The sequence below is a fragment of the Aethalodelphis obliquidens genome, unplaced genomic scaffold (assembly GCF_003676395.1).
Source record: "Aethalodelphis obliquidens isolate GAN/ISIS:26980383/991018 unplaced genomic scaffold, ASM367639v1 scaffold8, whole genome shotgun sequence".
NCBI classification, from domain to species: Eukaryota; Metazoa; Chordata; class Mammalia; order Artiodactyla; family Delphinidae; genus Aethalodelphis; species Aethalodelphis obliquidens.
In genome coordinates, this window is record NW_020837952.1 from 45,221,177 (window position 1) to 45,242,473 (window position 21,297).

Genomic DNA, 21,297 nt, shown 5'->3' on the forward strand with positions numbered 1-21,297 from the left:
AGCACCGGGGCCGTCCAGGCTCGGCCCCCGGCCCTCGCAAACACCCGCCTATACACTCCCCTCGGTTTTCAGGTGGACACCATCCACGTGGGTGCCGCATCCGTGCCCCGTGTCCTGGCGAACGTCACCGAACACTTCTGCCCGGACCCCTGCAGCAGGGGCAGCAGCAGCCGTCGCAGTGCGGCGGGATGGGGTGGATGTCACCACGCGCGGGCGGCGGGACCACGGAGAGGAAGCCGTCGGGGTTCGAGGCCCGGCACCCCGGAAACCCCGAGGGAAAGAGGGGCCGGGAGGCGTTGATGCGTTTCCCCGGAGTTGCGCAAGGGCAAGGGCGGCGTGGCGGGCTGGGACCGTCTGGGCGGGCATTCCCGCCGCTGCCCCCGCCCGGAGGCCGAACCAAAAGCGAAAGGAGCCGGTCCCCCCCCCTCCGTCCCCCGCCCCCCGCCCCGCGGTCCCGCAGCCCCGGCGTCGCGTTCGCGGGGAGGTCGCCGCGCGCCTGCAAGTCGGCGGGGCCGCCGCTTTGTGACTTCACTCGTTTCGCAACAAGCCCGGGCCGCCCGCGCCCCACCCACTCCCGCGCCGCCTCCTCGCAGCCCGCCGCCTCTCTCCGCTCTCCGCGCTTCCCCTACCTCCGGGGCCGGGCCTGCCCAGCCGTCGCGGAGCCTCCCTCCCGGCCGCCCGTGGCTGTTCGCGCCGTGGCCGCCGCGCCGCGGGTCGGCACGTGCGCGGAGCCCACCTCCCAGCAGCGCAGAGCAGCCCCCCGTTCCGGGCCCGCAGAGCGCAGCGCCCTCCTGGTGGCGGCGCGATGCTGTGCTTCTTGAGGGGAATGGCCCTCATCCCCTTCCTCCTGGTGACCTGGTCGTCCGCCGCCTTCATCATCTCCTACGTGGTCGCCGTGCTCTCCGGACACGTCAACCCCTTCCTCCCCTACATCAGGTGAGGAGCCGGGTGGGAGGCAGGACGCGGGACGGGGCAGAGGCACCGCGGGGGAGCACTGCTGATGCGGAGGGAAGGGGTCCAGACCCAGCTGGGGCGTCTTGCAGAAAGATGGAGCACTGACGACCAGGAGGGGGCGCTCCTGGGAGGTACAGGGAGGCAGGGGGTAGGAGCCGAGCAGTTCTGATTTTACCCCGAACACTGAGCAGAGTGGCGTCAGGAGCCATCGAGGATGCACAGGAGAACTTTGAGACTGGGTATGGGACAGAATCTCTGGAAGACGCTTTGGCGGTATTGAAACAAGGATGGATCCTGTTGGATGCCACTCATTGAATGTGTAAGAGGCAGATCCAGGTGTACGCTAGAACAGCTCACGTATTTCACTCCTGCTTCCCAACGTCCTCGTGAAGTGGCTGTCTGGCTCATTTTTCTTGCAAGGAAACTAAGTTTAAGCTGATGTTGAAATTCATCAGTGTGACACTGATGTCACAGCTAAGAAATGGTGGAAGCAGAACTCACACCCAGATTCATTCCCATGCCAGAAGCAACACCATGCTACCTTTGGTAGTGGTGTTTGGAAGACGCTTTAAGCTCTCTTGGATGGAGCTGCCCAAGATCCCTCTGGGTACTGGGCCTTCAAATTGTCAACAGTTGGTGACATCTCTTGTGTTGTCATTATACCATTTCGTCTTTCATGAGTTTTGGCCTCTACCTTTCTTTAATTTTTTTAAAATAAATTTAATTATTTATGGCTGCATTGGGTCTTCGTGGCTGCGCATGGGCTTTCTCTAGTTGTGGCGAGCGGAGGCTCTTCTTTGTTGTGGTGTGCGGGCTCAGTAGTTGTGGCTCGCAAGCTCTAGAGCGCAGGCTCGGTAGTTGTGGCGCACAGGCTTAGTTGCTCCATGGCATGTGGGATCTTCCCGAACCAGGGCTCGAACCCGTGTCTCCTGAATTGGCAGGGGGATTCTTAACCACTGCGCCACCAGGGACGTCTGGCCTCTACCTTTCTTGAGAGTCACTTTATCAGTGCCCAGGACATGCGTCTGGATCCTCTTCGTGTGGCTCCCAGCTCTGCGCCTTGACTGTGGTAATGGCGTTCCTTAAACATTTGAAGAATCCATCCTTATCCAAGTGGTGTGACCGCTCTGGGTCTGTATTGATTGGTGAGGGCATTATAAAGTTGGTGACACCCAAGGTTACTGCTTAATTATTGTAGGGATTGTAGAGATTATAGAGGTTGTAGGGCCTCTTCTTTTTGCAGCCATTCTGCCTGGTGAGCAATGCTCTATAATCTCTTTTGTAGGCGAGAAAGGGGAAACGAAGTGAAGCAAGAGGGGACGACAGTTTAAAGATGCAAGGAAGCAAGTGATATGCAGAATAGTACACAGAACCAAATCTGTAGTAATGGTGGTGGTTTTGCCCACGCAAGATGAGGCGTCCCATGCATCGAGGAAACTTTCCCATCAGGCGTGGTGCCCCTGCAGAAACCTCGGCTTGGTTTCTCATGGCTCGTCTCTGTCCCAAGTGCCATTGTCTTGCTTCTCTTGTATCTGAAGTGGGATAGATCCTCTTAGACTGATGTTAAAAGCAAGAGTTCAATCCCGGTAATGCTTTTTATTGAGTAAATAGCAGCTGTGTTTGTTGCCAGTTTGAAGGTCAGGGGCAGGTAGTATTTGGTACACATTGGCTAGGCGATCAGAGGCAGGGTTTGAGTCTTTGTAGAGGTGTCTGATGTAGTCGTGATTAATACCACCTCCAGGTGAGCTACCAGACATTCAGAAATGGGGAAATGAGCTGACAGGACCAACTACTTGTAAGATGCTCAAATCACAGACATTCCAAGGAAGAGGTTTTAAATTTAGCAAGGAAAGGAAACTTTCAGGAAAAAGTGGAATAACAGGAGAAAAAGGCACGAGATTGTTCCCTTGCGCCGGGAGCCTTCAGCCTACAAACACGTGATTGCTTGCCTAAGTGTGCCTGGGGCCTTTAGGTTGTCTGCTCTGTCTGCCTACATGGGTGGCTGGAGCACTGGATTGCCTCTGCTGCCTCCTAGAAAACTAAGTCATTGAGGCCAGGGCAAGGGCAAGATTAGAAGGGCAAGTTTCTGGACGTGATGGGATTAACTCCAGATTTATCCATTTGGCCCAGACCGTACTTCTCTAACTCATCTCTGCTCTGATGCCTCCTCTTCTTCCTTACCCGCCCCCCGCTCCACTTCCCTCCAGACTCCTTGGCCTCCTTCCTGGGTCTTGAGCATGTCAGGCACACCTCTTCCTCCTGGCCTCTGCACTGGCTATTACTCTGCCAAAATGTTCTTCCTTACCTCCTTCTTTGTTCAATTATCTCTGTGAGGCCTGCTCTGATGGCCCTATTTAACACTGCACCTTAGTGCTCCTGACACCCCCATCCAGTCTTATTCTCCATAGCACCTATTACCTTCTAACAAACTGTATGATTTACTTATTTATTATGCTGATCATCTGTCTTCGTTTGCTGGAATGTAACATCCATGAAGGCTCTCGATATTTGTTGAATTAATATGTCTTGGGTGCTCAACTGTGAGTATTGCTATTCTTCCCTCCAGGGTAGGGCAGAGCCCTTTAGGGAAGGCTCGGTAAAGTCACTGGTGGTTGGTCAGTGATCTGGACATATTTAGGGTGAGCACCCTTTAACGCGAAGGCATTGTTCAGCCAATCTGATGTTCTGATGTTTTTTAACAACGCTGAACACTTTAAGTAAGAGCCATTGCATTTTACAATTTTGTTTATTTATTTATCTTCCAGTTTTATTGAGCTATAATTGACATACAGCACTGTATACGTTAAAGGTGTACAGCATCACAAATTGACTTACACACGTCATGAAATGATCATCACAATACGTTTAGTGACTACCCATCATCTCATATAGATACAAAATAAATGTAGGGCTTCCCTGGTGGCGCAGTGGTTGAGGGTCCGCCTGCCGATGCAGGGGACACGGGTTCGTGCCCCGGTCCGGGAGGATCTCACATGCCGCGGAGCGGCTGGGCCCGTGAGCCATGGCCGCTGGGCCTGCGCGTCCGGAGCCTGTGCTCCGCAACGGGAGAGGCCACAACAGCGAGAGGCCCGCGTACCGCAAAAAAAAAAAAAAAATAAAAAAAAAAAATAAAATAAAATAAAATGAAATAACTAAATAAATGCAAAAGAAACTAGTTTTTCCTTGTGATGAGAACTCTTAAGAATCACTCTCTTAACATACGGCAGTGTTCATTACGTTACTCATGTTGTACGTGACATCCCTAGCACTTCCTTGTCTTGCAGCTGGAAGTTGGTACCTTTTGGATACCTTCATGTAACGTCCCCTCTCCCCACCCCCACCTCTGGTAACCACAAATCTGATCTTTTTCTGTTTGTTCTGGAAGTATAATTGACCTACAACACTTTGTTAGTTCCTGGTATACAACATAGTGATTCGGTATCTTTGTACACTAAAAAATGATCACCACTAGCCATTGCATTTTAAATAAGATCCAGAACTGTGGAAGAACCCCTTTGCAGTAGGACAATCAAATTCAGCTTTCTTATCAGATATTTTCTGATAACATTGTTATTCCTCAGTATTTGGGACAAGTGGGCCTATAGCTCTTAGACACATGAAAATATGCTCAATCTCATGAATGGAATAAAAATTCAAATTAAAACTCACTTTTGGGAATTCCCTGGTGGTCCAGTGGTTAGGACTCCAGGCGCTCACTGCCGAGGGCCTGGGTTCGATCCCTGGTTGGGGAACCAAAATCCCATAAGCTGCGCAGCCCGGCTGAAAACAAAACAAAACAAAACAAAAAAACTCACTTTTCATCTACTGGATTGGCAGAAACCCAAATGTTTGATAGCACATTCTATTGGTGAGACTTTGGGGCAACAGGCTCCTGTACACTGCTGGTGGGAATGTAAAGTGATTCAATCTCTACGGAGGGACTTGGGCATTATTTATCAAAATGACACAAATACAATATCTAAAGTATATTCATAGCACGGCTTTTAATAACAAAAGGTTGGAAACAATACAAATGTCCATCAGTAGAGGACTGGCTTAATAAATGATTTACCCAAGAATATCTCAAACGAAAGCTCTTTTTACATAGAATACTCTCTTTAGAATTTCATTACATTGTTACATGGAAAAAAGCAAGATGCAAACAAAATATACTACCATTGGGGAGGGGAATAATGTGTATCTGTATTTGCTTGCATGAAGAAACTAATAAAAATGGTTTATCTGTGTATGATGGAGGGAGGTGGCCATGGTCAGCAAGACCCTAGCTGATGGAAAAAAAGGGTGGAAATAAGACTTCTCCTGCCACACTTAAAAAAAATTAATCTTTTAATTTTAAGATAATTATAGATTTACATGCAGTTATAAAAAAATAATACAGAAAGATCCCATGTATTTTTTTACCCAGTTTCTCCCAAAGGTAACATCTCTAAACTTGGCATTAACTTTTTATGTGAATTTATTTTTTAGGCAAATGGATGTTTCCTATCATAAAATTAAATTAGAAGCATTGGGATTCAAACAGCCACCAAATTTAGCAAGTTGGAATAACATAGTGTGATGTTTCTGTATTATGAAACCATTAATGCAAGGATGTGAAAACCAAGGACAAATAAAAATCAACCTCAAAGCATTAGTTTAGATTTTTACAGGGGGACACTCATATATTTTTTTTTTTTTTGGTTATTTATTTTTGGCTGCATTGGGTCTTCGTTGCTGTGCACAGGCTTTCTCTAGTTGTGGCAAGCAGAGACTACTCTTTGTTGCGGTGTGCAGGCTTCTCATTGCAGTGGCTTCTCTTGTTGTGGAGCATGGGCTCTAGGCGTGTGGGCTTCAGTAGTTGCAGCATGTGGACTCAGTAGTTGTGGCTTGTGGGCTCTAGAGCACAGGCTCAGTAGTTGTGGCTCACAGGCTCTAGAGCACAGGCTCAGCAGTTGTGGCCCACGGGCTTAGTTGTTCCACTGCATGTGGGATCTTCCCAGACCAGGGCTCGAACCTGTGTCCCCTGCATTGGCAGGCAGATTCTTAACCACTGCGCCACCAGGGAAGCCCTCTATCCACTTTAAAGACACCAAAACTGGAAATGAGATGATTCAGAGTAGATGTGGTTTTTATGCCAGGAGGACATACGGTGGACTCGTACTTATGTAACAGCCTTGGCCCACATCAACACGTAGGCAAATGAATGTTTGTACATTTGTATATTTGTGGTGTGTACATATCCGTATAATTTTTTTATTATTATTTTTTAGTTGAAGTGTAGTTGATTTACAATGTTGTGTGAAAGGGATTCAGTTATACATATGCCTATATCTCTATTTTTCATATTCTTTTCCATTATAGGTTATTATTATAAGATATTAAATATAGTTCCTTGTGCTATACAGTAGGTCCTTGTTATTTATCTATTTTATATATATTAGTGTGTATCTGTTCATCCCAAACTCCTAATTTATCCCTCGCCCCCCAAATCCGTATAATTTTTGATGGCTTCCTGCTTAAACCAACTCTTTTGATTACTAACTACACTGAATTTCAGGCAATGGTGACTTCTGCTTCCCTGTTCAGCTGCAACAATGGGATTCAGGATAATAAATAGCAGGATAATGAGGTCTCTGGGTACAGAGTCACATATTCTCACATGACGTTAATGACATTTCAGTCTTTATAGTGCAGTGATTATTACCTCACAGTATCTAAGCCACAGTATCATAAGACGAAAAGGCAGGCATGCCATTTAAAACTTTGAGCTAGAAAAGTGTCATCCTTGAAATGATAATTTATAGCTTAGAAAGGATAATTTATAGCTTAATATTTTTATCAAAAAGCATTGCCCAAATTAGTTAATTCTATGAAAAACACAGTAAGAACATTGAAGATCCTAAACTTTTGCAGCTTGTAGCATTGTTTGGCTTCTGAGTCAACTGTAAATATATATATAAGTTCTCCTCCATTTAATGTTTTCATTGTCATTTAATTACATAAAATACTTATTTTTCTCACTGACTTAAACTTGTGAATGTTTTTCTTCTGCTAGTTCTACTTTTTAAAAGGCAGTAGAGTATCGCTCAGAAGTCTTGATGACAATTTTTAAACCTAAGTGCTCAATTTCAACTTAAAAAAGAGTGGTCCACTGAACAGTCCTCTTTCCCTGACAGTAATTGCATTTCAGTCCATCAAGAACATGCATTGTAGAGTCATAGCATGCCAAGGACAACTTACTAAGGTAATGGCTGCAGGAGGGATCACTGGTGTGAACCCGCTTGTAAGATAAACAGTTCTGTAAACTCACATGGAAATGATATTTTATCATAAAAGGAAAGAATATAGCACAGCAGAGGAGAGTTCTGAACTGTGTCCATTGAAATTAGACAGCTCTAGGTACATGGCTTGGCTTCCCCATTTAGATACATGGCTTGGCTTCCCCCTCTGTGACCTTGGGCAGTTTCTTTTCTAAGACTCAGTTTCTTCATCTTTAAGATGATGATAAGTACTTTCCTTATAATATTCTGAAGACCAAATAAGATGAAGGCAAGTGTAAGTGCTGAGGAAATGTTTTTTTCCTTTTGTAATATTAGCAGCGATAGTCCAAGCAGGGATTATTTTTTTTAGAGACTCTCCTCAGAAAAAATTTCAGAATCTGACCGCTTATGCCTCCCTCTTCATTACCATTCTGGTCCAAGCCACTGTCCTCTCTTGATAAACTACTGAAATCACTTCCTAAGTCTCCCTGGTCCATGCCTGCCCATCCATAGTCTTTTTGCAACATCCTTTAAAAACGTCAATCAACTTCATATCACTTCCCTGCTCTCAGCCCTCAGTGGCTTCCCATCATGTTTAGAGTAACATTCAGAGTCCTTACCATGACCCACGGGGCTCTCCATGACCCCCTCGCCCATGTGCACACAGGTCCTTGCTTACTCCCCTCCAGCCACGCCTCCTTCCTTGCAGTTGCTCTAATATATTGCCACCTTCTGGCCTCTGACTTGGCTCTTCCCTCTGCTGGTAATTTTCCTGGCCCAAATATTCATTCAGATCTCTGTTCAAGGACCCTCCCCAGATTACCCTGTCTCGAGTGGGTGGCTCATCTGTCTCTCTCTGTCCTCTTATCCAGCTTGCCTCTTCTTCACAGCATTCATCACTCCTAGACGATTAAAAAAATTTTTTTTTAATGTATTTGTTTTTGACTGCATTGGGTCTTTGTTGCTGTACGAGGGCTTCTCATTGTGGTGGCTTCTCTTGTTGCAGAGCATGGGCTGTAGGCGCGCGGGCTTCAGTAGTTGTGGCACACGGGCTTAGTTACTCCGCGGCAGGTGGGATCTTCCTAGACCAGGGTTCAGAACCCGTGTCCCCTGCACTGGCAGGCGGATTCTTAACCACTGTGCCACCAGGGAAGTCCCACTCCTAGACGATTTTTATTGCCCCCCACAGAATGTAATTCCACAAAGAAGGGGCTTTTTCTGTTTTACTTACCACTGCATTCCCCCTGCTACAAAATTGCCTGTTACATAGAAGGCAATCAGTAACTAAACGTTGAATCAATGAATCTTTGAATTTTTTTGTTAGATACTAAGGTTCTCGAAGGTAGTGAATTACCTTTTCATCTTTGTATCCTCATCACCCGACACAGTTCCCAACACATAGGAGATGCTTAACAGTATTTAAAAAAATTTTTTTTACACTGAATTTAAAATTTAGTGTAAACGAACATTGAATACGAACATTGAAACTTTTTTCCACAAGTCTTTAAGGACAACTTAATCTTGTTATTCTATTCATGAAACTAATAGCTGTTTCAAGATAACAATAATTTGATTTTCTGATTAATAAATTAATATAGGTATTTAAGAAATTAATTTCCTCTAAACAAATTTGATTACAAAAATCTTTAGTTAAATTTTCTTAAAATGTTAAAACTACATGGAAGTAGTTTGACCTAGCGATGGCAGACCAGCTTGTTTCTCACTAAACTTCCTTTTTTAAATTTTTTAAATTAATTTTTATTGGAGTATAGCTGTTTTACAATGTTGTTTAACAGTATTTTAAAAATGTTGTATGAGTGAACAAAGAGGGAACTTGGGTTGATAGAGGGCAACTGCATGTGAATAGAGTGAGAAAAGAGCAAGTTTTTTGCATTTATGATCAGGATATTCTTTTTAAATTTAAAACTAGTTGAATATAATATTGTCGATCAACCACTCCTCAAAAAAAATAGTTGATATAGCTATAGGGTACCTCCCACTCTAGAATAATCACTGAGTGAAGCTGCCAAAAAGTTAGCCCTAATAATTTAAAGTAATAAAATGGAATGACTTTTTTTTTTTTTTTTGGCCATGTGGCTTGTGGGATCTTAGTTCCCCAGCCAGGAATTGAACCCTGGCCATGGCAGTGAAGGCACCGAGTCCTAACCACTGGACAACCAGGGAATTCCCTGGAATGACTTTTTATTATCATACTTATTTTTTTAAAATAATATATTTAAATATGAAGACAAAGGAAGTAATGGTCTCCTTATACGGGTGCATTAAGTGCTTTTGGTTCTAGGTCCTGACTAATCTTCCAAGCAATGGGCCTAGGATTTTAGGACAGTCTAATAAAACTGTTTGGGCATGCAGATAATTTTGCATACTGCCAGCATCTCAGTCCCCACAGTAAACCATGACCCCAGGCTTTAGAGTAATGGAATCACGTGTATCCAATGATTTAAAGAACAGTATTCGACCAAGCTTATATTATCATGCGTGTTTTTTTTTAATTTTTTAATTTAATTTTTTTTTTATACAGCAGGTTCTTATTAGTTATCCATTTTATACACATCAGTATGTACATATCAATCCCAATCTCCCAATTCATCACACCACCACCACCATCACCACCGCTTTCCCCCCTTGGTGTCCATACGTTTGTTCTCTGCATCTGTGTCTCTATTTCTGCCCTGCAAACCAGTACATCTATACCATTTTTCTAGGTTCCACATATATGCGTTAATATACGATTTTTGTTTTTCTCTTTCTGACTTACTTCACTCTGTATGACAGTCTCTAGGTCCATCCACATCTCTACAAATAACCCACTTTCGTTCCTTTTTATGGCTGAGTAATATTCCATTGTATATATGTGCCACATCTTCTTTATCCATTCGTCTGTCAATGGGCATTTAGGTTGCTTCCATGACCTGGATATTGTAAATAGTGCTGCAATGAACATTGGGGTGCATGTGTCTTTTTGAATTATGGTTTTCTCTCGGTATATGCCCAGGAGTGGGATTGCTGGGTCGTATGGTAGTTGTTTTTCATTTTTTAAGGAACCTCCATACTCTTCTCCATAGTGGCCATATCAATTTACATTCCCACGAACAATGCAAGAGGGTTCCCTTTTCTCCACACCCTCTCCAGCATTTGTTGTTTGTAGATTTTCTGATGATGCGCATTCTAACTGGTGTGAGATGATACCTCATTGTAGTTTTGATTTGCATTTCTCTAATAATTAGTGATGTTGAGCAGCTTTTCATGTGTTTCTGATGATGCCCATTCTAACCAGTGTGAGGTGATACCTCATTGTAGTTTTGATTTACATTTCTCTAATACTTAGTGATGTTGAGCAGCTTTTCATGTGCTTCTTGGCCATCTGTATGTCTTCTTTGGAGAGGTGTCTATTTAGGTCTTCTGCCCATTTTTGCATTGGGTTGTTTGTTTCTTTAATATTGAGCTGCATGAGCGGTTTATATATTTTGGAGATAAATTCTTTGTCAGTTGATTCGTTAGCAAATATTTTCTCCCATTCTGAGGGTTATCTTTTTGTCTTGTTCGTAGTTTCCTTTGCTTTGCAAAAGCTTTTAAGTTTCATTAGGTCCCATTTGTTTATTTTTGTTTTTATTTCCATTACTCTAGGAGGTGGAGCAAAAAAGATCTTGCTGCGATTTATGTCAAAGAGTGTTCTTCCTATGCTTTCCTCTAAGAGTTATAGTGTCCGGTCTTACATTTAGGTCATGAATCCATTTTGAATTTATTTTTGTGTATGGTGTTAGGGAGTGTTCTAAATTCACTCTTTTACATGTAGCTGTCCAGTTTTCCAGGCACCACTTACTGAAGAGGCTGTCTTTTCTCCATTGTATATTTTTGCCTCCTTTGTCATAGATTAGTTGACCATAGGTGTGTGGATTTATCTCTGGGCTTTCTATCCTGTTCCATTGATCTATGTTTCTGTTTTTGTACCAGTACCATATTTTCTTGATTACTGTAGCTTTGTAGTATAGTCTGAAGTCAGGGAGTCTTATTCCTCCAGCTCCATTTTTTTCCTTCAGGACTGCTTTGGTGAGACTTCCCTGGTGATGCAGTGGTTAAGAATTCGCCTGCCAGTGTAGGGGACATGGGTTCAAGCCCTGGTCCAGGAAGATCCCACATGCCATGGAGCAAAAAGCCTGTGTGCCACAACTACTGAGCCTGTGCTCTAGAGCCCATGAGCCACAACTACTGAGCCTGCGCCCCACAACTATTGCAGCCCACGTGCCTAGAGCCTGTGCTCCAGAACAAGAGAAGCCCGCACACCACAACAAAGAGTAGTCCCCACTCACTGCAACTAGAGAAAGCCCGCGCACAGCAACGAAGACCCAGCGCAGCCAAAAAATAAATAGATTTATTTTTAAAAAAAAGAAAGTTAAAAATAAAAAAGTGCTTTGGCTATTTGGGGTCTTTTGTGACTCCATACAAATTTTAAGATTTTTTGTTCTAGTTCTGTAAGAAATGCCATTGGTAATTTGATAGGGATTGCACTGAATCTGTAGATTGCCTTGGGTAGTATAGTCATTTTCACAATATTGATTCTTCCAATCGAAGAGCATGGTATATCTCTCCATCTGTTTGTGTCATCTTTGATTTCTTTCATCAGTGTCTCATAGTTTTCTGAGTACAGGTCTTTTACCTCCTTAGGTAGGTTTATTCCTAGGTATTTTATTCTTTTTGTTGCAATGGTGAATGGGATTGTATCCTTAATTTTTCTTTCTGATCTTTCGTTGTTAACGTATAGGAATGCAAGAGATTTCTGTGCATTAATTTTTCATCCTGTAACTTTATCAGGTTCATTGATTAGCTCTAGTAGGTTTCTGGTGGCATCTTTAGGATTCTCTATGTGTAGTATCATGTCATCTGCAAACAGTGACAGTTTTACGTCCTCTTTTCCAGTTTGGATTACTTTTTCTTCTCTGATTGCCGTGGCTAGAACTTCAAAACTATGTTGAATAATAGTGGTGAGAGTGGACATCCTTGTCTCGTTCCTGATTTTAGAGGAAATGCTTTCAGTTTTTCACCATTGAGAATGATGTTTGCTGTGGGTTTGTCATATATGGCCTTTATTATGTTGAGGTAGGTTCCCTCTATGCCCACTTTCTGGAGAGTTTTTATCATAAATCGGTGTTGAATTTTGTCAAAAGCTTTTTCTGCATCTATTGAGATGATCATATGGTTTTTATTCTTCAATTTGTTAATATGGTGTATCACATTGATTGATTTGCATATATTGAAGAATCCTTGCATTCCTGGGGTAAATCCCACTTGATCATGGTGTTTGATCCTTTTAATGTGTTGTTGGATTCTGTTTGCTAGTATTTTGTTGAGGATTTTTGCATCTATATTCATCAGTGATATTGGTCTGTAATTTTCTTTTCTTGTAGTATCTTTGTCTGGTGTTGGTATCAGGGTGATGGTGGCCTCATAGAATGAGTTTGGAAGTGTTCCTTCCTCTGCAATTTTTTGGAAGAGTTTGAGAAGGTTGGGTGTTAGCTCTTCTCTAAATGTTTCATAGAATTCACCCGTGAAGACATCTGGTCCTGGACTTTTGTTTGTTGAAAGATTTTTAATCACAGTTTCAATTTCATTACTTGTGATTCGACTTTTCATATTTTCTATTTCTTCCTGGTTCAGTCTTGGAAGTTTATACCTTTCTAAGAATTTGTCCATTTCTTCCAGGTTGTCCATTTTATTGGCATAGAGTTGCTTGTAGTAGTCTCCTAGGATGCTTTGTATTTTTGCGATGTCCATTGTAACTTCTCCTTTTTCATTTCTAGTTTTTTTGTTTGTTTGTTTTTTTGTGGTACGTGGGCCTCACTGTTGTGGCCTCTCCCATTGTGGAGCACAGGCTCTGGATTTGCAGGCTCAGCGGCCATGGCTCACGGGCCCAGCCGCTCCACGGCATGTGGGACCTTCCTGGACCAGGGCACGAACCCGTGTCCCCTGCATTGGTAGGCGGACTCTCAACCACTGCACCACCAGGGAAGCCCTCTGGTTTTATTGATTTGAGTCCTCTCCCTCTTTTTCTGATGAGTCTGGCTAATAGTTTATCAGTTTTGTTTAACTTCTCAAAGAACCAGCTTTTAGTTTTATTGGTGTTTGCTATTGCTTTCTTTGTTTCTATTTCATTTATTTCTGCTCAGATCTTTATGATTTCTTTCCTTCTGCTAACTTTGGGTTTTGTTTGTTCTTCTTTCTCTAGTTCCTTTAGGTGTAAGTTTTGAGATATTTTGATTTTGAGATTTCAAAATTTGAGATTTTTCTTGTTTCTTGAGGTAGGCTTGTATTGCTATAAACTTCCCTCTTAGAACTGCTTTTGCTGCATCCCATAGGTTTTGGATTGCCGTGTTTTCGTTGTCATTTGTCTCTAGGTATTTTTTGATTTCCTCTTTGATTTCTTCAGTGATCTCTTGGTTATTTAGTAACGTATTGTTTAGCCTCCATGTGTTTGTGTTTTTTACATTTTTTCCCATGTAGTTGATTTCTAATCTTATAGCATTGTGGTTGGAAAAGATGCTTGATATGATTTCAATATTCTTAAATTTACCGAAGCTTGATTTGTGACCCAAGATGTGATCTATCCTGGAGAATGTTTCTTGTGCACTTGAGAAGAAAGTGTAATCTGCTGTTTTTGGATAGAATGTCCCATAAATATCAATTAAATCTATCTGGTCTATTTTGTCATTTAAAGCTTGTGTTTCCTTATTAATTTTCTGTCTGGATGATCTGTCCATTGGTGTAAGTGAGGTGTTAAAGTCCCCCACTATTTTTGTGTTACTGTCGATTTCCTCTTTTATAGCTGTTAGCAGTTGCCTTATGTATTGAGGTGCTCCTATGTGTTGGGTGCATATATATTTATAATTGTTATGTCTTCTTCTTGGATTGATCCCTTGATCATCCAAGGTAGTGTCCTTCCTTGTCTCTTGTAACATTCTTTATTTTAAAGTCTGTTTTATCTGATATGAGTATTGCTACTCCAGCTTCCTTTGGATTTCCATTTGCATGGAATATCTTTTTCCATCCCCTCACTTTCAGTCTGTATGTGTCCCTAGGTCTGAAGTGGGTCTCTTGTAGACAGCATATATATGGGTCTTGTTTTCGTATCCATTCAGCAAGCCTGTGTCTTATGGTTAGAGCATTTATTCCAGTCAGGTTTAAGGTAATTATTGATATGTATGTTCCTATTACCGTTGTCTTAACTGTTATGGGTTTGTTTTTGTAGGTCCTTTACTTCTCTTGTGTTTCCCACTTAGAGAGTTCCTTTAACATTTGTTGTAGAGCTGGTTTGGTTGGTGCTGAATTCTCTTAGCTTTTGCTTGTCTGTAAAGCTTTTGATTTCTCCATCGAATCTGAATGAGATCCTTGCTGGGTAGAGTAATCTTGGTTGTAGGTTTTTCCCTTTCATCACTTTAAATATACTGTGCCACTCCCTTCTGGCTTGTAGAGTTTCTGCTGAGAAATCAGCTGTTAACCTTATGGGAGTTCCCTTGTATGTTATTTGCCATTTTCCCCTCGTTGCTTCCAATAATTTTTCTTTGTCTTTAATTGTTGGCAATTTGATTACTATGTGTCTTGGTGTGTTTCTCCTTGGGTTTATCCTGCCTGGGACTCTCTGTGCTTCCTGGACTTGGGTGGCTATTTCCTTTCCCATGTTAGGGAAGTTTTTGACTATAATCTCTTCAAATATTTTCTCAGGTCCTTTCTCTCTCTCTTCTCCTGGGACCCCTATAATTCGAATGTTGTTGTGTTTAATGTTGTCCCAGAGGTCTCTTAGGCTGTCTTCATTCCTTTTTATTCTTTTTTCATTATTCTGTTCCTTAGTAGTGAATTCCACCATTCTGTTTTTCAGGTCACTTATCCGTTCTTTTGCCTCAGTTATTCTGCTATTGACTCCTTGTAGTGTATTTTTCATTTCAGTTATTGTATTGTTGATCTCTGTTTGTTCTTTAATTCTTCTGGGTCTTTATGAAACATTTCTTGCTTCCTCTCAATCTTGCCTCCATTCTTTTTCCGAGGTCCTTATCATCTTCAGTATCATTTTTCTGAATTCTTTTTCTGGAAGGTTGCCTATCTCCACTTCATTCAGTTGTTTTTCTGGGGTTTTATCTTGTTCCTTCATCTGGTACATAGCCCTCTGACTTTTTATCCTGTCTGTCTTTCTGTGAATGTGGTTTTCCTTCCACAGGCTGCAGGATTGTAGTTCTTTTTGCTTCTGCTGTCTGTCCTCTGGTGGATGAGGCTATGTAAGAGGCTTGTGCAAGCTTCCTGATGGGAGGGATTGGTGATGGGTAGAGCTGGGTGTTGCTCTGGTGGGCAGAGCTCAGTAAAACTTTAGTATGCTTGTCTGCTGATGGATGGGGCTGGGTTCCCTCCCTGTTGGTTTGGCCTGAGACAAACCAGCACTGGAGCCTACTCAGCTCTTGGTGGAGCTAATGGTGGACTCTGGGAGGGCTCTCACCTAGGAGTACTTCCCAGAACTTCCGCTGCCAGTGTCCTTGTCCTCACGGTGAGACACAGCCACCCCCCACCTCTGCAGGATACCCTCCAACACTAGCAGGTAGGTCTGGTTCAGTCTCCTATGGGGTCACTGCTCCTTCCCCTGGGTGCTGATGCACACACTACTTTGTGTGTGCCCTCCAAGAGTGGAGACTCTGTTTCCCCCAGTCCTGTTGAAGTCCTGCAATCAAATTCCGCTGGCCTTCGAAGTCTGATTCTCTCGGAATTCCTCCTCCCGTTGCTAGACCCCCAGGTTGGGAAGCCTGACGTGGGGCTCAGAACCTTCACTCCATTGGGTGGACTTCTGTGGTAAAATTGTTCTCCAGTCTGTGAGTCACCCACCCAGCAGCTATGGGATTTGATTTTATTGTGATTGTGCCCCTCCTACTGTCTCATTGCAGTGTCTCCTTTGTTTTCGGATGTGGGGTATCTTTTTTGGTGAGTTCCAGTGTCTTCCTGTTGATGATTCCTCAGCAGTTAGCTGTGATTCTGGTGCTCTCGCAAGAGGGAGTGGGCACACATCCTTCTACTCCGCCATCTTGAACCTATGCACGTCTTATTTGTATTGTTTTTATCCCTTTGAACACCAAGTGATTATGAAGTGGCTTAACATCATAAATTAGTTCGGAGAAAGGTGTTAGATAAACCGCTTGGAATTTTCCGTGATGAACAAAACTTGTAGAAATCTAAACACAGTAAATATAGTTGTAAATTGATTTCCTAGGCACAAGTGTGTACACATAACAGCCTCAACAGCTTCTAAGCCACATGCAAATGAACAATTAGTTCCTATCCCCCTGTACAGTTTCCAGGAAGTGCCTCATTTACTAGGAGGCAAGTGAGGACGTGGATGGATCTGGGCCAGGTCTTTAAGCCATGTGATACAGAATGATGTCGTGGGAGTTGGGTAAGGGGACTACTTCTGCCACATTGGGAGGCAACTGCTTCGGCATGGCATTCATTCTCCATTTTCCTGAATCAGGTGCCCAAGTACAGCTGTGCCAACCAAATCCTACTACCTCTGCCTTTGCACAATATGATCATTTACTGTGAGCATAAAAAATGTAAAAGAAAAAGAGGCTACCAACAGGTTCTCTTGGCACCCCCTTGGTGTTATGTTCATCTGGATTCCAGTGTCAGGTGGAAGGTGTGATACAGTATTTACTTATGATGTAAAATAATAGCTTGGAGACCAAAAGAAAGACTGAAAAGAACATTTTAAGGTAAGAGAGGTTTTCATATATATATATATATATATATGTATATATGTGTATATATATATATATATATATATATGAAAAAATATATACATATATTATTTTTAAAGAAAATCACTTGTTAACATTTATTTTTTATTTTTTTATTTTTTTTGTGGTACGCGGGCCTCTCACTGCTGTGGCCTCTCCCATTGCGGAGCACAGGCTCCGGACGTGCAGGCTCAGCGGCCATGGCTCACGGGCCTAGCTGCTCCGCGGCATGTGGGATCTTCCCAGACCAGGGCACAAACCCGTGTCCCCTGCATCAGCAGGCAGACTCTCAACCACTGCGCCACCAGGGAAGCCCACTTGTTAACATTTAAAAATCTCCCTCCATGTGACTTCAAGCTACCAGGACAGAGCCACTCCCCCACGCCGTCCCCCAACACACACACACACACACACACACACACACACACGCACACACACCCTTAATATTCTCCTCACCTCTTCTGCTGAAGAATTTAACCTTCATGACAATGTTACCCCAAAAAGTGGGTTCACCTCTTGGTAGGTGTCAAGCCAGAAGACACAGCCAAGCCAAACAATGGAAGAAGGAAGGATTTATTACTTGCAGCAAGTAAGGAGAACACCAGGGATCTTTCCCAAAGCAGAGTCTCCCCAAACAGCAACACTGGGGAAGCTTTAAGCTAGGTTACCTGAGTACTCATGAAGGGGCTTGAACAGAGGAGAATTCAGCATAGAATTGGGGCAAAGGTCGACAATGTCCAAGCTTTAGTCAGTTGATGTCAGGAGGATCAGAAAAGGTCGACATTCTCATCCCTCAGGTTCCAGTGGATCTGGTGGATGAGCCCTCCAGAGGGGTTTAAATTCTGTGAAACAGTTCCAGAAAGTGCTTCAGGCTAATCTTTACCATTGAAACAGAACTGGGAGTCTTTACAACTGACTTATTATCTTTGCTATTGTTACTCACCTTGCCTGGTAACAGTTGTTTGTTCCTTTGTTCCCTTAAGATCATTACTGCTGAGACCTGTTCATGGGCAAGCATTGCAGCCAGGCTTAGATCACAAAATGGTTTAGGGCTAAATGGCTTCTCTAATGTCAAAAAGCTATATCTGGTTCTTTTCCTCCAGGGCCCCCCTACCCTACCTGCTTACAATGACAGGCTGCTTTGGGAACTTTCTCTTCTCCAGAACTGCCTGATCACACCACATCAATGATCGGAGCACCTCCAGTCTTGTTTTTGGTAGCATTTCCCCCGTGTCTGCTCACTGATCAAGGTCCACAGTTTATCATTGTTGACAGTGGGGCAGAAGCTCCGATTCCTCTTTTAAGTGGTGATGCCTCATTCCAACTTTCAGAAAGTAACCTCGGTGATATTTGTCAAAGCTGATCCTGTGGTGATGGATGCCATCCGCGTTACCCAGGCCTCTGGGTGCTTCCGACGTTTGATGATGCAGCCATGGCATGACTGCGTGGCACGCGGCCCCTAAGTTTCTGGGTCTTCCTTAGTCAGCATGGCATGTCAGTGGCTGAGATGAAAGAGGGAGCCTTCTGTTTGTATTAACGATAGTAGGCAACCACTACTATCCTTAAAAGTTCTTAGAAGTGGCCACAGTTTCATTTTCTGCTTGGAAGGTTTTTTTTTTTTTTTTTTTTTTTTTTTTTTTTTTTTTTTTTTTTTTTTTTTTTGGCCGCTGCAAGCTGCATGGCTTGCAGGTTCATAGTTCCCTGACCAGGGACTGAACCCATGCCCTCAGCAGTGAAAGCACAAAGTCCTAACCACCGGACCACCAGGGAATTCCCTGGAAATTTTCTTGAAATACTCTTTTTCTTTTTAAATTTTATACAAAATTTTATTGACATATAGTTGATTTACAATGTTGTGTTAATTTCAACTGTACAGCAAAGTGATTCAGTTATACATATATATATACACATTCTTTTTCATATTCTTTTCCAGTATGGTTTATCACAGGATATTGAATATAGTTCCCTATGCTATATGGTAGGACTTTGTTGTTTATATCTTAAATTGTTTTTTAATTAATTATTTATTTTTGGCTGTGTTGGGTCTTCTTTGCTGCGCGCAGGCTTTCTCTAGTTGTGGTGAGCGGGGGCTACTCTTCGTCGTGGTGCGCGGGCTTCTCATTGCGGTGGCTTCTCTTGTTGCAGAGCATGGGCTCTAGGCACGCGGGCTTCCGTAGTTGTGGCTCGCAGGGCTCTAGAGCGCAGGCTCAGTAGTTGGCCGCATGGGCTTCGTTGCTCTGTGGCATGTGGGATCTTCCTGGACCAGGGCTCGAACCTGTGTCCCCTGCATCGGCAGGCGGATTCTTAACCACTGCGCCACCAGGGAAGCCCCCCTCTTGAAATATTCTTAAGCAAAATTTCACCAAATGGGGGACTTCCCTGGTGTCCAGTGGTAACGACTCCATGCTCCCAATGCAGGGGGCCTGGGTTCGATCACCGGTGAGGGAATTGGATCCTGCATGCTGCAACTGAGACCCGGCGCAGCCAAATAAATAAATAAATAAAATTTTAAAAATCACCAAATGTAGTTTAGGTACCACTTTGTCACTTAATGGAAATAAATCACACACTGACCACTCTTACCTGATAAATAGGGAAATTTGTGACTCAGATTGTACTAACACATGGTAGGTGTCCCATAAATATTTTGTTGATGAGTGGATAAAGTTTATGGTTATTTTTGCAGCCAAATAAAAACTTTTTAAAAGATGATTTCATTTAATCAAACAACTAGTTATGAATACAGTGCATTCATATTTTCCCCTATGTTTGTAGTATTGATGTTTCCTATGTTGTAGTGCCAAGCGTAGGAATGTAGGCCCATTGGTACTCATGCATTGATGGTGGGTGTTATAGACTGAGTAATCCTGAAAGAAAATCAGACCATGGTGGTGAATAATTGTCAAAGGTGTTTTTTTTTGTTTTTTTAAAAAATTTTCTTTATTTAATTTATTTATTTTTGGCTGCGTTGGCTCTTTGTTGTTGCGCGCGGGCTTTCTCTAATTGCGGTGAGTGGGGGCTACTCTTCCTTGCGGTGGTTGGGCTTCTCATTGCGGTGGCCTCTCTTGTTGCGGAGCACAGGCTCTAGGCATGCAGGCTTCAGTAGCTGTGGCTCGCGGGCTCTAGAGGGCAGGCTCAGTAGTTGTGGCACACGGGCCCAGTTGCTCCGCGGCATGTGGGATCTTCCCGGACCAGGGCTCAAACCCATGTCCCCTGCATTAGCAGGCGGATTCTTAACCACTGTGCCACCAGGGAAGCCCAAAGGTGTTTTCTTATTATTTTTTTTAATTTAAAAAAAATTTTATTGAAATATAGTTGATTTACAATGTAGTATTAGTTTCCAGTTTATTCTTTTTTTTCTTTTAACATCTTCATTGGAGTATAATTGCTTTACAATGGTGTGTTAGTTTCTGCTTTATAACAAAGTGAATCAGCTATACGTATACATATATCCCCATATCTCCTCCCTCTTGCGTCTCCCTCCCACCTTCCCTATCCCACCCCTCTAGGTGGTCCCAAAGCACCGAGCTGATCTCCCTGTGCTATGCGGCTGCTTCCCACTAGCTATCGGTTTTACATTTGGTAGTGTATATATGTCCATACCACTCTCTCACTTCGTCCCAGCTTACCCTTCCACCTCCCCATTTCCTCAAGTCCATTCTCTATGTCTGCGTCTTTATTCCTGTCCTGCCCCTAGGTTCTTCAGAACCATTTTTTAAAGGTGTTTTATTATTAAATTATGGCATCTGAGAAGCTATGAGGTCTTAACCTACTTTACACCTTCCTGGTATAGAACTAAGGCATGATGAGCCAACTGTGTGCATTTTTTCCCAACTCCTTGTTCAGTGACCAGCATTTTGGTAGCTTGAATTTTGACATATTGGGAATATTTATAGCATGGAAATTGGCCTGTGTTACAAATCAGGTTCCCTCTAGAGCTGTTTGTTAAGCATTTACCAGCACATCTGTGCTCGCTCTCCTCCCCCAGTCATTCTTCTAATTGCTTTGTTCCTTGCCTGCTGTTAGAGCACAGAGGAGGCAGGAAAGCAGAGTCAGACACATAGATGGAATGTAGATTCCCTCCATCTGATAGCACTGGGACCTGGAACAAGTTATATAACCTCTCCAATACCCCGTTTCCTCCTTAATAAAGTGGGGTTGGTAATAGGCCCACCTCAGGGTTGAGAGGATGAAATGAAATGATGTATGGTGAGCACCTAGCAGTGGCTGGTGCATGGTAAGTGTTCAAAAAGTAGTGTCTACTGCCAGTACTGATAGTCATTCATTCAACAAATGCA

The 21,297-nt window shown here is 43.1% G+C and overlaps 1 protein-coding gene across 3 annotated transcripts in view; it reads left to right on the top strand.

The window, feature by feature from the left end:
- The first annotated feature begins 522 nt into the window (after positions 1-522).
- The window catches only part of DRAM1 (DNA damage regulated autophagy modulator 1), an 86,861-nt gene continuing 66,086 nt past the window's right edge, over positions 523-21,297 (top strand). Inside the window, exon 1 of one of the 3 annotated variants that reach the window (XM_027107347.1) lies at positions 523-936. In XM_027107347.1, coding sequence (XP_026963148.1) covers positions 806-936 — 131 coding nt within the window. In that variant the 5' untranslated portion in view covers positions 523-805. The remainder of the gene's footprint in view (positions 937-21,297) is intronic. The other 2 variants (XM_027107346.1, XM_027107345.1) reach the window with 2 other exon arrangements.